General features: G+C 39.8%; 1 protein-coding gene across 1 annotated transcript; it reads right to left on the bottom strand.

Moving 5' to 3' along the window:
• Nucleotides 1-5,322: 5,322 nt before the first annotated feature.
• On the bottom strand, nucleotides 5,323-13,471 carry pcyox1 (prenylcysteine oxidase 1). The gene is made up of 7 exons (XM_080874178.1): nucleotides 13,232-13,471; nucleotides 12,876-13,020; nucleotides 8,126-8,332; nucleotides 7,870-8,044; nucleotides 7,572-7,783; nucleotides 7,329-7,481; nucleotides 5,323-7,230 (listed from the first exon to the last, which is right to left on the bottom strand). Exons 2-7 carry the CDS (start codon nucleotides 12,985-12,987, stop codon nucleotides 6,560-6,562), a joined length of 1,530 nt encoding a protein of 509 aa, XP_080730304.1. The 5' UTR covers nucleotides 12,988-13,020; nucleotides 13,232-13,471; the 3' UTR covers nucleotides 5,323-6,559.
• Nucleotides 13,472-13,769: the final 298 nt, after the last annotated feature.

Raw genomic sequence — 13,769 nt, 5'->3', positions numbered from 1 at the left:
GAGGAGGATTTCACAGTTAAGTACTGCTTGTTGACCCTTCAGGTAAAGAAGAATCACCTGCTTGATGTGCTTTTTGTTGTTTTTTTGGGGTTTTTTTTTTTTTTACACACCTGCGTTGGCATCCTGAGAGTCCACGCGCTCCTCCACTGATGGAAACATGTTAACAGGTGATGAAGGCGTTTAACTTAGCGGTCAGTTCAGGTGTTCGTCGTGTAATTAACTGGAGCTTACCAGAGTGATCCTGAGCGGCCTCTGAGAATGAAAGACAGCATTACCACCTGGAACTGGATCACTCATTAAAAGGTTTAAGTTAAATATTTTTAGTCTGCCCTCACCGAGGTAGCGGGAATCTCCACTCTGATCTTCAGTAGCTTGATGGAAAAAGGCGAAAAATGAGTAATCACAGTGGGAATAAATCTTTCCTCATTTATTCATCAATGCCAACTTTTTGTATTAAACTTACCATTCATGTGAGCTTCCTGGTTTTTCTGAGCAGCCTCAAACTCCATCTGATCTTAAGACATGAAGTGATCAAAATTACAAAAGTAAGAGCCGAGAAACATCACACAGAAACGTATTAACAGTTAACTAAGACAAGGGCAAGCCAGTCTGGGTTATTTTGTGGAACATACTACATGATCTTAATTACTTTTAAGCCACTTTTAATGACCAAGTGTCAACTGTGAACACAGAGGTGCTCTATGGATACTGTACCTATTTTCTGCAGCTCAGCTAGCCCATCTGCATGAAAAGACAAGAAAGGTTTGCAGCAATGCATCTGCTACCAACATCATCTTTACTGGTTATCATTATCATTATTCTTATTCTTATTATGAATCCCTCACCATACTTTGCAGCTTTTTCTTCTTTCTCTGCAGACTCCAGAGATGCTGAGAGCACTAGAAGCCATCACAACATTTCATATATCTGCTCTCTTAATAAACATCAGCAACTTAAGGTTTCTGAAGAGCCACACTCACACATACATGTATGAAATCTAAGAAAAACATGATATCACAAAACTGCATCTTAACGCTTTATTCCTCTTACCCGTGTGAAATGCTGCCACAGCAAGGAAAACAAACAGCGGCACTGGAAATCTCATCTTGTTTTTTGCTCTGGTTGTGAAAGATTTTTAGGGGGGCTTGTCACTCCAAATATCGTATATGGGGTTGTTGCCACTTTGCAGTCTTTTATATCTTCAGTGCCATCACATGTTGCGCTTGGACAGGCGGCTCTGGTACCATTGTCCCTCCCTACCTGAGGGGACAGCTGGGTGGCACATCTTAGCACAGACGTATCCTTATTCCGTCCGTCAATGCCACCCATTGTTGGCCCTTCAGTCACACGGACCTTTATTTGGGATGTTCGAGGGGGAAAAATATAGGGACTCCGTGTATCCAAACTGACAACAATGTTCGTTTCCCTTTTCACAAATGGAAATGATTTCATCGAGAATACTTGGCTTACAAATGATGGGTCACAATGTAGCCCGGCAAGACAATCCCTCAATTAATCTCACACAGATCAAAGCGATCCCAATCTCATGATTACAATGCAAACTGATGTAGCTTTTAAACATTTAATCCTTAATCTGTCATAAAAAATGACCTGCTCTTCACAACCTCGAGATCAGAGGAAAAGCTGAATTTTAAATGATGAATTTTAAAGATTTCTAAGAGCAAAAATAAGTTGGAAGATATACACAATTATAATTACTTATTTAAACCCTGCATTTAACTGAAAATAGCAAATAAGACAAAGCCAATTTTAAAATATACTATTAATATTAGCTGAGATGTGCAAATGGGATTGGGTGTGAAAAAACTAATCTGAATCTTTGTAAGTAAAGATGGGAAGGGGTTGCTTCTTTAAGTGGATCAAAAAGCAACAATAATTATATTTATAAATAATAACGGGAGAAAAGATTAAGCAAATACAGAGAATGATGCTTATCATATCAGAGGAAATCAAGGGAGACACAGTTTATGCTGACAGGTGGGATGGCGCTCTTTTTGTTTACCCGTTGTAGCTCGCACTCTGCATGTGCTGCTGTGCTCACTCACTGCAGTTAATGAAACGGGGACAGGCAGGAGAGATCGCTTTACACGAGCGTCACGTTGGAAATGCACCACACCTCTAATAGTTTTTATATGACTCACTTGTTTACGGGCGGTTAGGACATATGATTGTAGTGGCGGATGAAAGCAAAGTGCAGCCTAATCTATTCCCTGAAAAAGGGGAAGAATTTACTGCTCCTTTTACACCAGCAACCCAACAAAGTTCCTTTATTTACTCTGAGTTTCTAATAACAGATAAAGATGACCTTTATTAGTGCATGAACAGTGTTTGACCTAAATAAGCTAGTCATTTTTAAAATGAAATAAACACTTGCTGGTGCCAGATGAGCTTGTCTGAGTATTTTAGAAACAGCTGATCTGCTGGGAATTTCCCGCGTAACCATCTCTAGGGTTTACGGAGAATGGTCCGAAAAAGAGAAAATACCCAGTGAGGGTCAGAGCTCTGAGTGAAAATGCCTTGTTTATGGCAGAGATCAGAGGAGAAAGACTGCTTCAAGATGATAGGAAGGAAACACCAATTCAAATAACGACTTGTTAAAACCAAGGTGTGCAGAAGAGCATTTTTGAATGCAGCTCACATTATACCTTAGCAATAGTAAAGTTCTGCCTGGTCTGATGAGTCTCGATTTCTACTCTGACATTCAGATAGCAGGGTCAGAATTTAACAAGAAAGCATGGATCCATCTCGTATTAATAGGTCAGGCTGCTGCTGGTAACATGGAAGATATTTTGTTCACACTTTTAAGGTCACTTAGGAAAATCTGAGGAAAGTTTCTGAATCTGAATTAAAGCAGTTCTGAATATAAAAGGGAGTCCAACTCAGTACAAGCAAGATCTAGCTAATAAAGTGGCATGACATGTTGACTTTGTACTTTTTTCAACTTAAATTGAAATGATAGCCAACTCATTGCCACATGTTTTTATCATCAATATTCAGAGCACCCCAACTTTCTATTTACAAACAGATTTATTGAGAAATACTACAAACATAATTTAATTAGACTTTTATTTTGAAGCTGAAGGCAAACACACACACAAAAACAGTACCAGTCGCACTGATCACTTTACCATCATTGGAAACACTTTAGAGAAGTACAGTTTCAGTTTGAGAGTTTTCAGCACTGTTGAAATAAAGGTAGAAAATTCTTTTAATCAGTTAAAGTGCATAATACTAATAATATTTCAACTACTTTAAAAAAATATAGAGAAAATGCCTCTAAAGGTTCTTAGGAAACAATTAGCAAACTACATTTTCTTTGTCCCAAAGTAGTTAAAGAACATGAAAGCGCCGTAGGCAGATACAGTATTTCTAAACAACATGACATCCTACAAATCACAGGTACAAAATCATTAAAAACACACAGGAAGAACCAAATCATCTCTTAAACTGCAACTAAAATTTAATAAACACATACGCCAATTACCCTGCTTAAGGCACAATCATAGTTTAGATTAATTCTTACACACGTTATCTAGTGTGTAATGGGTTTAAGACTTTTCGATTGTAGTCACTGTGGGACTAACAATGAGTCACAACTGACATCAATGCGATTTACTACAAAGAAAGTGTCTTGGTGGCACATTTGTTGCTGACAGCTGCCAGTACCCAATAAAAAACATACAGTAGACTGCTGAGGAGGTAGAAACACTGGAAATCCATCCGGGGACATACAAACAGATCAGCAAAGGGACATCAGCATGTTAGTAAACACCACGTGCAAGAATTTGGCTAAAGGGAAATGACAAGCTGACTTCTTTCTCTGTACAGTACACAGAACAGGAGCAACACACTAAAGAAAATGACAGAGAAACACTTGTGTGTCTGGCCTGCAGTGCAGCATGGTTCACAGTGATTGCACAATTCAGCACAGTGCAGTTTTGTTTTAACATTTACTGTGATTTGTGTTGTGTTGCTGGTGATGCCTGTGGCTTGTGATGCAGTTGATCTTTCTCCCTTTCTCTGCCCACCCCCCCATCAGTGATGAGAACAGTGTACTGCCCAAGTTAACTTCTGTGATCTGGGAAAGCATCGCATTAAAAAACAAGAACAAGAAAGAAAAAAGAAAGAAAGTAGTCAAAGCAGCCAGAAAGCATCTGAAGAAGTATTTTTAAAAGGAAAATTTAACAATTTAGAGATTTTTTTATTTCATATTTTGTTTACGGAAGTTATTTTCTATAATTTTGTTCTGCTTTTCTTTTCTTTGAGTATTTTCCTTTTAGTAATTTTAGCATGTGTGGAGTTTGTATTTTCAGTTTTAGCATCCCCTGTGGGTTATAGATCACACTGCAGGTAGTAGTAGTATAGTAGCTTACACCTACTTCTGTGTAATAGTGTGTTTGTATGTTAGGTTAACCTCCTAGGACCTGGCGTCCACATATGTGGACATCACATTTTGGGTTATTTAGACCAAAATACTCAATTTTGCTCTACAAGGGTCTGATATCCACTCACGAGGACATTATACTGCTACTGTTCTATCAAAACGTTTAAACAAATATCCTCATATGTGGCTCTGACTTTTCTTAGAAACAATAATTAGGTTAAAAAAAACCCTGGTAATTCTTTGGTTTTTACATTCATCAGGTCCCAATCAGCCCAAATATCAAAGAGAAATTAAAAATGCATGCCGTGGAAGAGTTCGGGTCTTAGGAGGTTAAGTGGCAATTCTAAATTGGTCATAGGTTTGTATATAAGCTGGCTCCCTGCATCCCTGAACTGGATATAAGTGATTAAGACCATGAATTTATTCACATTACCTAATGACAGAGTGCTTCACTTGTTTTCTGTGGCTATGCTAGCACCATATAGGGACAGGGATAGTTAAGTAGGAGGTCGGGGGTTCGAATCCATTGAACGGCTACCCTGAGGTACCCCTGAGCAAGGTACCATCCCTACACACTGCTCCCCACACACACTGCTTCACTGAGTGAATGGGTTAAATGCAGGGAGGAATTTCAATAAAGTATACATAACATAATTGTAACAGTTTCCTGGATTTTGCATTTCAAGGGCCACGGGTCAAACTCGAACCTGGACCGCTGCTCTCCAGCCATGTTGCATGTAGTTACCAGTCTGTGGTTGCTGAGCAGTTCAGTGGAGCACACTGAACTAAAGAGGCAAACCCCTAGATTTTGCTTTTTTTGTCCTTCTACCTGCCCCACAGAGCTACCGTTCTTCCTTTTTTGTAAACTAATTTGAAAACCAAATGAGAACTCTATGACCGCCTGTAAATAGAACATCTTTGTTATACCATACCAACCAACAATTATCTGAAGTAGTTACATCATCCATGTGCAATAAGTGATTAAAATAATGATAGAATTGTGATGTAGGTAAACTGCTGGCTTCTTTAACTCCATGTTTATTGTCAGATTTTGTTAGACAATGTTACCTGCAACTAAAGATTATATTCAATATTTTAGAAAATTATTTCAAAATTACTTAAGAAATTGGTCTGTGGGTTCATAACAAGCATGTTAGACTGTAACACCACATTTGCAGGATTATCCAAATCATAAGCAGGAAAATGTTACTTTCCAGAGTCTGGAACCGCCAGTGTCCTTAGATGCATGTGGAATTTTAAACATATTAGTCCAGTACTGAAATAACTTTTTTTCTTCAATAGATCATAATGCTTTCAGTGGTTTGGTCTCCCAGTACGTGTCTGACTTCTTCAGTGTGTATAACCCAGTCAGAACTCTCAGGTCACCAGTGGTGGATCTTTTAACTGAATTAGATCCAAGAGTGCTGGGGGTGCTTCCAACCTCAGCACAGCATTCACAGCTGCCTGCTGACCTGAGGTCAACTACAACTGTGTCTATACTCAAAACCTTTTTACTCTCACAGACTTACACTTAATGACTGTGTGTCAACTTGTATTTTATTTCTTTGTAAAGTTTGTTTTGTTGGGTTTTTTTGCCTTAAGGCACTGTAGACTTGCACTGCTTTTTATTTTTTATCTTAAAACGCATTGAATTGTGTAATAAAATGACCTTTATAAATGAAATTGCCATTGCCAATATTAATCAATTGCTACTGGTATCTCGCTATAAATGAAGGACTCTCTGTATGTATGTGTGCTTCATCTATCTTGTCCACTGTTTATCCATTGGTAGGTGTATGTCTGGGGTTTGGAGCAACTGCAGTGCCAAACTTTACTGTGTCTGAATCTTTTTTGGGGATCCCATGCATAAAATATAGCCAAAATATAAACATTAATTTAAAAAAAGACTGGCATAATCAAATGCCCCATTTGTCCACACACACAGGTATAAAAGTTTTCAATAACGTAAGACAAATATTTCCCAAACTAGAAAAGCTGAAACCACTGATCAACTAAAGTTGTGGCTCTAGTGTCACCATGCTCCCACAGATCAGCATTTCCTCTGGCGACTACGATGTTATCCAACATATAAAATTGGGCTCGATTGATCTTATTTTATTGCTTCTGATTCTACTCTCAAGTAGTTCTCACTTTTCAGAGTTCTCCTCTCAGGCGCGTGTGCAGGTCTTCCTGGTCGCTCTTGCTTTTTTGTTCGTGCCAGTGGTGGTGTGCCAGCAGGGCCACGTTCCTGGCAGCGATGGCGCTCATCTCCATGGCACTTGCTGCCCACTCCACAGCATTGAGGTAGTACAGCCGGTTGTGCAGGATAAAAGGAGGGGTCTTGCGATGCGGTGGATGGTACGCGGGGTATGCCAGCCATTTGGTCTCAGACACCGAATCATAGGAGAGGAACATGTTCTCCAGCTGCTCCTGGGACAGCGGCTTTTTGGAGAACACCTTCCAGACATTAGCTTGGCTAGCAGGGGGGCGCTTGTAACCTTTGGGGATGTGCACAGGATCCAGAGAGCTCAGGCTGTTGATGATGGAACCGTTTGAGTCTGTGGTGAGGACATCAGACACGGTGAACTCTGAGGCAGCTTCTGTGGTCCCCAGGTAAGACACGTTGAGCAAGCCGTGGACAAGAGTGGCGACCGTCTGGTGGTAGTGCCCGGGGTAGTGAGAAGGGATTGGAGGGGAAAAGCCTGAAAATGTGATGTCAGATTTCCCCCGGTGAAGAGGCGTTGCTACTATCACAATATCATAAAGGGAATGTGCAGCTCCTGATTGGTCAACATAGCTAATCTCGTATAAACTGACAGGGGTGCCTGAAAGTGGGACATGAAGGGATATCAGGATGAAATATGAAGAATCAAGAAAGAGAAAAAGGCCGGATCTATATGACAGGAAGGAATGTTAATAGTACCTCTCTTGGATGGTCGAACTTTCACTGAAATGGAAGTGACTCTAGCAGGGATGAGCTCACTTTTGCTGTTGTAAAGAAGTCCAGAGCAAACTTTCTTATTGCCTCCATCCACTGCCCACAGGCCTGAATCTGCCCCTGCTAACGACACCGCTCCTAAAAACAAGACATGCCCACTCCATTTCATCAACCAACAACCAAAAAAAACAGTGAGATCTGTGCTAAATCACACGTTTTGTAACATACCCACAAAGCCATTGATGCGGACACTCTGCCCATAGTTGACGCGAGTGATCGGTGCAACAATGTCATTGATGAAGACCTGAGAAAATCCTTCTCCCATCATGGCTTCCTCCAGGGTCTGATTCATCAGAGTGAGGAAACTATCACCTCCCATGGCATGCAACAGCCTCTCTACGGTGGAGAATGAGTAGCCAAACTGCTGGTACTGGTAGATTCTGTTCAGAAAAGGATTTAAAGATAATTAGGGCAACCTAACAGCAGTGAAATTTAGAAGCCACCAAGAAGAAAACAGCATCCTCACCTCATAAATTTATCCAGAACAGTCTCCACCCACATCTGCATTCGAAGAAAGTTCAACCCGTATCGCCAGAGCATGCGGAAGAAATTTACTATGAACCAGTCGCTCTCTTCGAACAGGATGTGCTTTCCATCAAAGATCGCCATTTTTGAGGGGACGTCTTTTCTCTGAGGAATACCTGTGAAAACATAAAACATTAAGCTACAATTTACGCACTTCTTATCTTTAATCCAGGCAGTTTAGGGGATGTTAAATTTACCTAATTTATCAACAAAGTGCTTCATATGTAGGTTCAGAGGATGGATCACTGAGCCTCCTGTTTCGTATTCATAATCTCCGATCTTCACCGTCGCAAGTCGCCCGCCAACACTGCCGTCTTCGAACACGTCGATCTTGACCCCAGGTCCAAACTCTTGCCTCAGGTAATATGCTGTCGCTGCGCCGCCAATTCCTGCTCCAACCACAGCTTTAAAAGAGAAGTGACAGGAACGTGAGCTAACATGAATTAACCTGCACATCTTTCAGATTGAGGGCTCGAGCACAATCAGAAAGTTTATTCTTCCTCCCGTTCTACCAGCGATGGAAGAGATGAGAAGTACAACAGCTAAAAAGAGTGGAGATAATCCACGTTCTGACTGTCTGTAGTGGAAAAAGTGTCATAACAAATGTAGGCTGAGTATTAGGGCTGAACGATTATGGAAAATAATCTAATTGCGATTTTTTGCCCCAATATTGCGATTGCGATGCGATTATTTTTTAAGGTCTTTGTCTTCTGTATTATTAAACAAAGACAAGCAATACATCATATAGTATGGCCAATACTATATTACATTAATTTTAAACTGTTCTTTCCTGGAAGACAGACCTCTGTTATGATGACATGAGGTGATGCATGAATTGATGACTGACATTTTTATTTAACTTCTTCAATCACAACAGTATATTTGAACATACACAATAGTTTATTTTTAGCTTACAAACATCTGAGCATAAAGTGCTGACAAGGAACCCTGGTGTAAACATTAAAATGAAAGTCAGTACAATGTGCAGATTGCAGAAATATACATAAAAAAAATCAGTGGCTTTACCACACTCAGTTTTTCGACATCTGTGAACTACTAGACAGTCATTAAATTAAAAAATAATATTAAATAAATAAAACTAATAAATAAAAAATACACACATCTTACTGATCTCTGCAGTCAGTAACATTACACATAAAGTGCAAACATAATAGCAATTGTATAAACACACACACAAACACGCCTTTAAAATTTAAAGGCGTGAAATTGGACGGTCTAGCCTTCTGAATCAGAAGGCTAGTTCTGATTAGCGTCACCGCTGTCTCGGTGGAGTTTAATAAACTCGGCCGTCTGCTTCTTGCTATCTAAAATATAACCAGACACTGGTGTAAATTCTCGACTGTCTCATACTTCTGTTTAATAAGTTTTCTGTTTGACGTTTAGTCAGCTGTGTGAAAACCAAGGAGGAACCCACCCGGGGGATTAATAAAGTTTTATTTTATCTAATCTAATAACTTTAATCTCAGCCAAACCGATTTACTCACGAACAAACAAAACACTGAAAAAAGCCCAACAATAACATTTTTAGGTTGTCTAAGTGACTTATATATTACGTTTAACCCGAGCAGCGAAACTCCGCGGTGATCTGAAAATGATGTGCCGGGAGTTGTGCCGTTCTCGGCCGCATCAGTAACCCTCGAGCTCCCGGCTAGCTGTCGAGCTGGTGGGTAGCAGACGCCTCTGAAAACGTCGAAGCACTTTTGCAAATATGGGATATCTTGATAAACCGAGCAGATATTTGATGTTTACACAACTACTTTCTCGCCTGAAAATATGTTAAAAGTTTATTTTGTGACCCTGAAAGATTAGTATGAGTAATTTTAAAACTTAGTAGCGGCCGCCATTGCTGGAAACTGGAGTTTGGCTGGGCCGCGCTATGAATTCTGGGATATGGTAGTAATTTGGACAGCCTTCGGCGCGTCGCTGTGACTTAATCGGTCTACAAATGCGGCCTCAGGAGGATGCAGCCCATGAATTTGGACATGTCCAGAGTATAATCGCAGCCTTTGCGGTTAGAAAATTGCACTTGATCATGTCGCGATATTATCGCAAATGCGATATATCGTTCAGCCCTACTGAGTATACAATGTAAGTAATAATAACTTTAAGTAAGTATAACAGCATAACTAAGTCATACTTCAGGGTCACCTGATTCAGGCCTAACTACAAGCTTTACCAAAAAAAAAAAGAAAAAAAAAAAAAAGAGAAGTTTGAAGCCTCGTCTCAAATATAGACAAGGAGAGAGTGACAGATAAGGGTGCAATGTATTTAACAAGAAAGTGCACGTAGACTAACACTAGTGCAGTGAATCATTATGCTGTCATCATTAAGAGTCACCTTTCAGTCTCACTCTGTTCTTCCCAAAACTGGAAGATATAAAAAAAAAAAAAAAAAAAAAAAAAAAAAGATCTTTGCAATATTTATTTTGTTCCATCAATGTATAGTAAAACATATAATGATTAGTCTTCTGTTGATTAGAATGCAATGTTAAAAAACAAAAACAAGTCAACAAGTTTAAAATACAGGGAGTGCAGAATTATTAGGCAAATGAGTATTTTGTCCACATCAACCTCTTCATGCATGTTGTCTTACTCCAACCTGTATAGTCTTGAAAGCCTACTACCAATTAAGCATATTAGGTGATGTGCATCTCTGTAATGAGAAGGGGTGTGGTCTAATGACATCAACACCCTATATCAGGTGTGCATAATTATTAGGCAACGTCCTTTCCTTTGGCAAAATGGGTCAAAAGAAGGACTTGACAGGCTCAGAAAAGTCAAAAATAGTGAGATATCTTGCAGAGGGATGCAGCAGTCTCAAAATTGCAAAGCTTCTGAAGCGTGATCATCGAACAATCAAGCGTTTCATTCAAAATAGTCAACAGGGTCGCAAGAAGCGTGTGGAAAAACCAAGGCGCAAAATAACTGCCCATGAACTGAGAAAAGTCAAGCGTGCAGCTGCCAACATGCCACTTGCCACCAGTTTGGCCATATTTCAGAGCTGCAACATCACTGGAGTGCCCAAAAGCACAAGGTGTGCAATACTCAGAGACATGGCCAAGGTAAGAAAGGCTGAAAGACGACCACCACTGAACAAGACACACAAGCTGAAACGTCAAGACTGGGCATAGAAATATCTCAAGACTGGTTTTTCTAAGGTTTTATGGACTGATGAAATGAGAGTGAGTCTTGATGGGCCAGATGGATGGGCCCGTGGCTGGATTGGGAAAGGGCACAGAGCTCCAGTCCGACTCAGACGCCAGCAAGGTGGAGGTGGAGTACTGGTTTGGGCTGGTATCATCAAAGATGAGCTTGTGGGGCCTTTTCGGGTTGAGGATGGAGTCAAGCTCAACTCCCAGTCCTACTGCCAGTTTCTGGAAGACACCTTCCTCAAGCAGTGGTACAGGAAGAAGTCTGCATCCTTCATGAAAAACATGATTTTCATGCAGGACAATGCTCCATCACACGCGTCCAAGTACTCCACAGCGTGGCTGGCAAGAAAGGGTATAAAAGAAGAAAAACGAATGACATGGCCTCCTTGTTCACCTGATCTGAACCCCATTGAGAACCTGTGGTCCATCATCAAATGTGAGATTTACAAGGAGGGAAAACAGTACACCTCTCTGAACAGTGTCTGGGAGGCTGTGGTTGCTGCTGCACGCAATGTTGACGGTGAACAGATCAAAACACTGACAGAATCCATGGATGGCAGGCTTTTGAGTGTCCTTGCAAAGAAAGGTGGCTATATTGGTCGCTGATTTGTTTTTGTTTTGTTTTTGAATGTCAGAAATGTGTATTTGTGAATGTGGAGATGTTATATTGGTTTCACTGGTAAAAATAAATAATTGAAATGGGTATATATTTGTTTTTTGTTAAGTTGCCTAATAATTATGCACAGTAATAGTCCCCTGCACACACAGATATCCCCCTAAAATAGCTAAAACTAAAACAAACTAAAAACTACTTCCAAAAACATTTAGCTTTGATATTAATGAGTTTTTTGGGTTCATTGAGAACATGGTTGTTGTTGTTCAATAATAAAATTATTCCTCAAAAATACAACTTGCCTAATAATTCTGCACTCCCTGTATATGGAGGAGCCTTGTAGTTAAATCTAATCCTTGAATATTTGACTTATAAATAAATATAACCTCACTGTGGCATACAGTGTATTGTAGATCAATGCATTTTTTGATTAGTAATTACAGAGAAAAAGGCAGTTTTATTATAGCTTTTTATTAACACATTCACATCCTGCTATGAACTTCTGGGAACTCTCAAGTCGTTCTGATCCACCAATGACACGACTCTCCATTCAACAACTCTGAACAAAAGCACAAATACCCTTTATTTTCATGAAAAGGTCATTTTCAGCCTGAAAATATTAACAGATTTTCGCACATATCATCATCACTCATCAGGGAGTGAAACATGACCATGCCATGAAATTAAATTTACTTTAGATTTAGATTAGATTTACTTTTTAAAATTTTATTCGAAAACAGAGTGCACTGGTTTTCTTTGGTGGTTTAGCCTGTTAAAAGCAATCCTCATTATTTAAAACCCAAGTTAGTTTGTCCAGTTTCTTTAGAGAAATTGGAAGTGGGGGACTATGCATTAAGCTGGCTGTTGTTTGTGAACAGCAGATGAAATATGTTTGTTAAGCCCCTTAAATCAAAGATCATATCCTGACTGTTTGATAAAAAAAAACAAAAAAACAAAAACGAAACATTGTGCTGGTATACAGGGGCAAAATTATTGTTCAGTTAGTCGTGGAACTAACTGATGATGAAACAACCAACAAACCTGCCACAAAGATAAGTTTAAGAGGGCTGACAGAATGAAAGTACTTCTCTGTCCTCTAAAGAAGCTGAAGAGTGACAGACAGCACGAGTCCATGTTTTATTTTTATTTATTTTTGCCTTACCTATCTTCTTAGGCTGTTCCTGCAGCTCTGGGGCTGAGGCTAGACTTCTCCTTCCTGTGTGCCAAAGCCCCAGGAATAGCAGCGCTCTCAGTGACAGGGTTTGTAGTCTCATTGTGGGTATCTACAGCTCTGCACTAAGAAGCATCTGCAAAAGGAGGGCGAAAACGTGAGATACTTAAAGTGCCTATCAGCCTTGGTCAAAGGTTGCATTCAGGGCCTCAAAAATAGAACAGCGAAGGAAATAATGGCACAGCTTTTTACACAAGTGAAACTAGCATTAACACACTCACCCGACTTAACGTTTTAAACCTAAAAGACAAATTACTAAGGGGTATAGGGCGCTTTCGAGGACTTACAATTTCAGAAGTCAATGGTGGGGAACTACTGTTGGTCCAAAAATAGCCTTCAGGGTGTCAAGCTTCAAAGCAAGTGTAAAACCTCGTTTTAAAGCTCACTTAAACTTTTGTCAGACTGCTTAAATACAAGACTGAGCTATTCACAGAGGCCCCTGTAAAACCCACGAGAAAACTAACTAAGCTAGTTTAACAGTTGAATCACGTCTGCCCACCCTGAACGTCGCTAATTATTGAGACACACTTCTGGGCACGGTTGCTTTGAATGTCACAATAAAAGCATAGGAAATTCGTAAAAGCGATTAATGAGAAATGTGTGCGCAGAAATTTCGAAACATTTTAAAGCTGCCTATTGTAGGATTTATCTTGTCTGTAATAATGACTAATAGCTAACATAATTGTTATCTATATAGTTTTCTCTGTTTTTTAGCGTCCTTGCGCTACACTTATTTTGTTTTATTTTGAAAGATATATGAACAGGAAATGGGCTCAATGTCCTTTTTAAGGAGCTCAGCGGAAGTAGTAATTTACTTAATCACGG

Source organism: Rhamphochromis sp. 'chilingali' (genome assembly GCF_963969265.1).
Source record: "Rhamphochromis sp. 'chilingali' genome assembly, chromosome: 2".
Taxonomy (NCBI): Eukaryota; Metazoa; Chordata; class Actinopteri; order Cichliformes; family Cichlidae; genus Rhamphochromis; species Rhamphochromis sp. 'chilingali'.
Note: the sequence above shows the minus strand (reverse complement) of the source record. Positions and strands in the feature narration are given on the sequence as shown.

Excerpts from the sequence above, each read along its gene's own strand:
- pcyox1 (XM_080874178.1), bottom strand. The coding sequence starts at position 12,987 with ATGAGACTACAAACCCTGTCACTGAGAGCGCTGCTATTCCTGGGGCTT. Across the intron at positions 8,333-12,875 it reads GGAACAGCCTAAGAAGATAG|CTGTGGTTGGAGCAGGAATT; the intron begins GTAAGGCAAAAA and ends TCTCTTTTAAAG. Across the intron at positions 8,045-8,125 it reads GCACTTTGTTGATAAATTAG|GTATTCCTCAGAGAAAAGAC; the intron begins GTAAATTTAACA and ends ATGTTTTCACAG.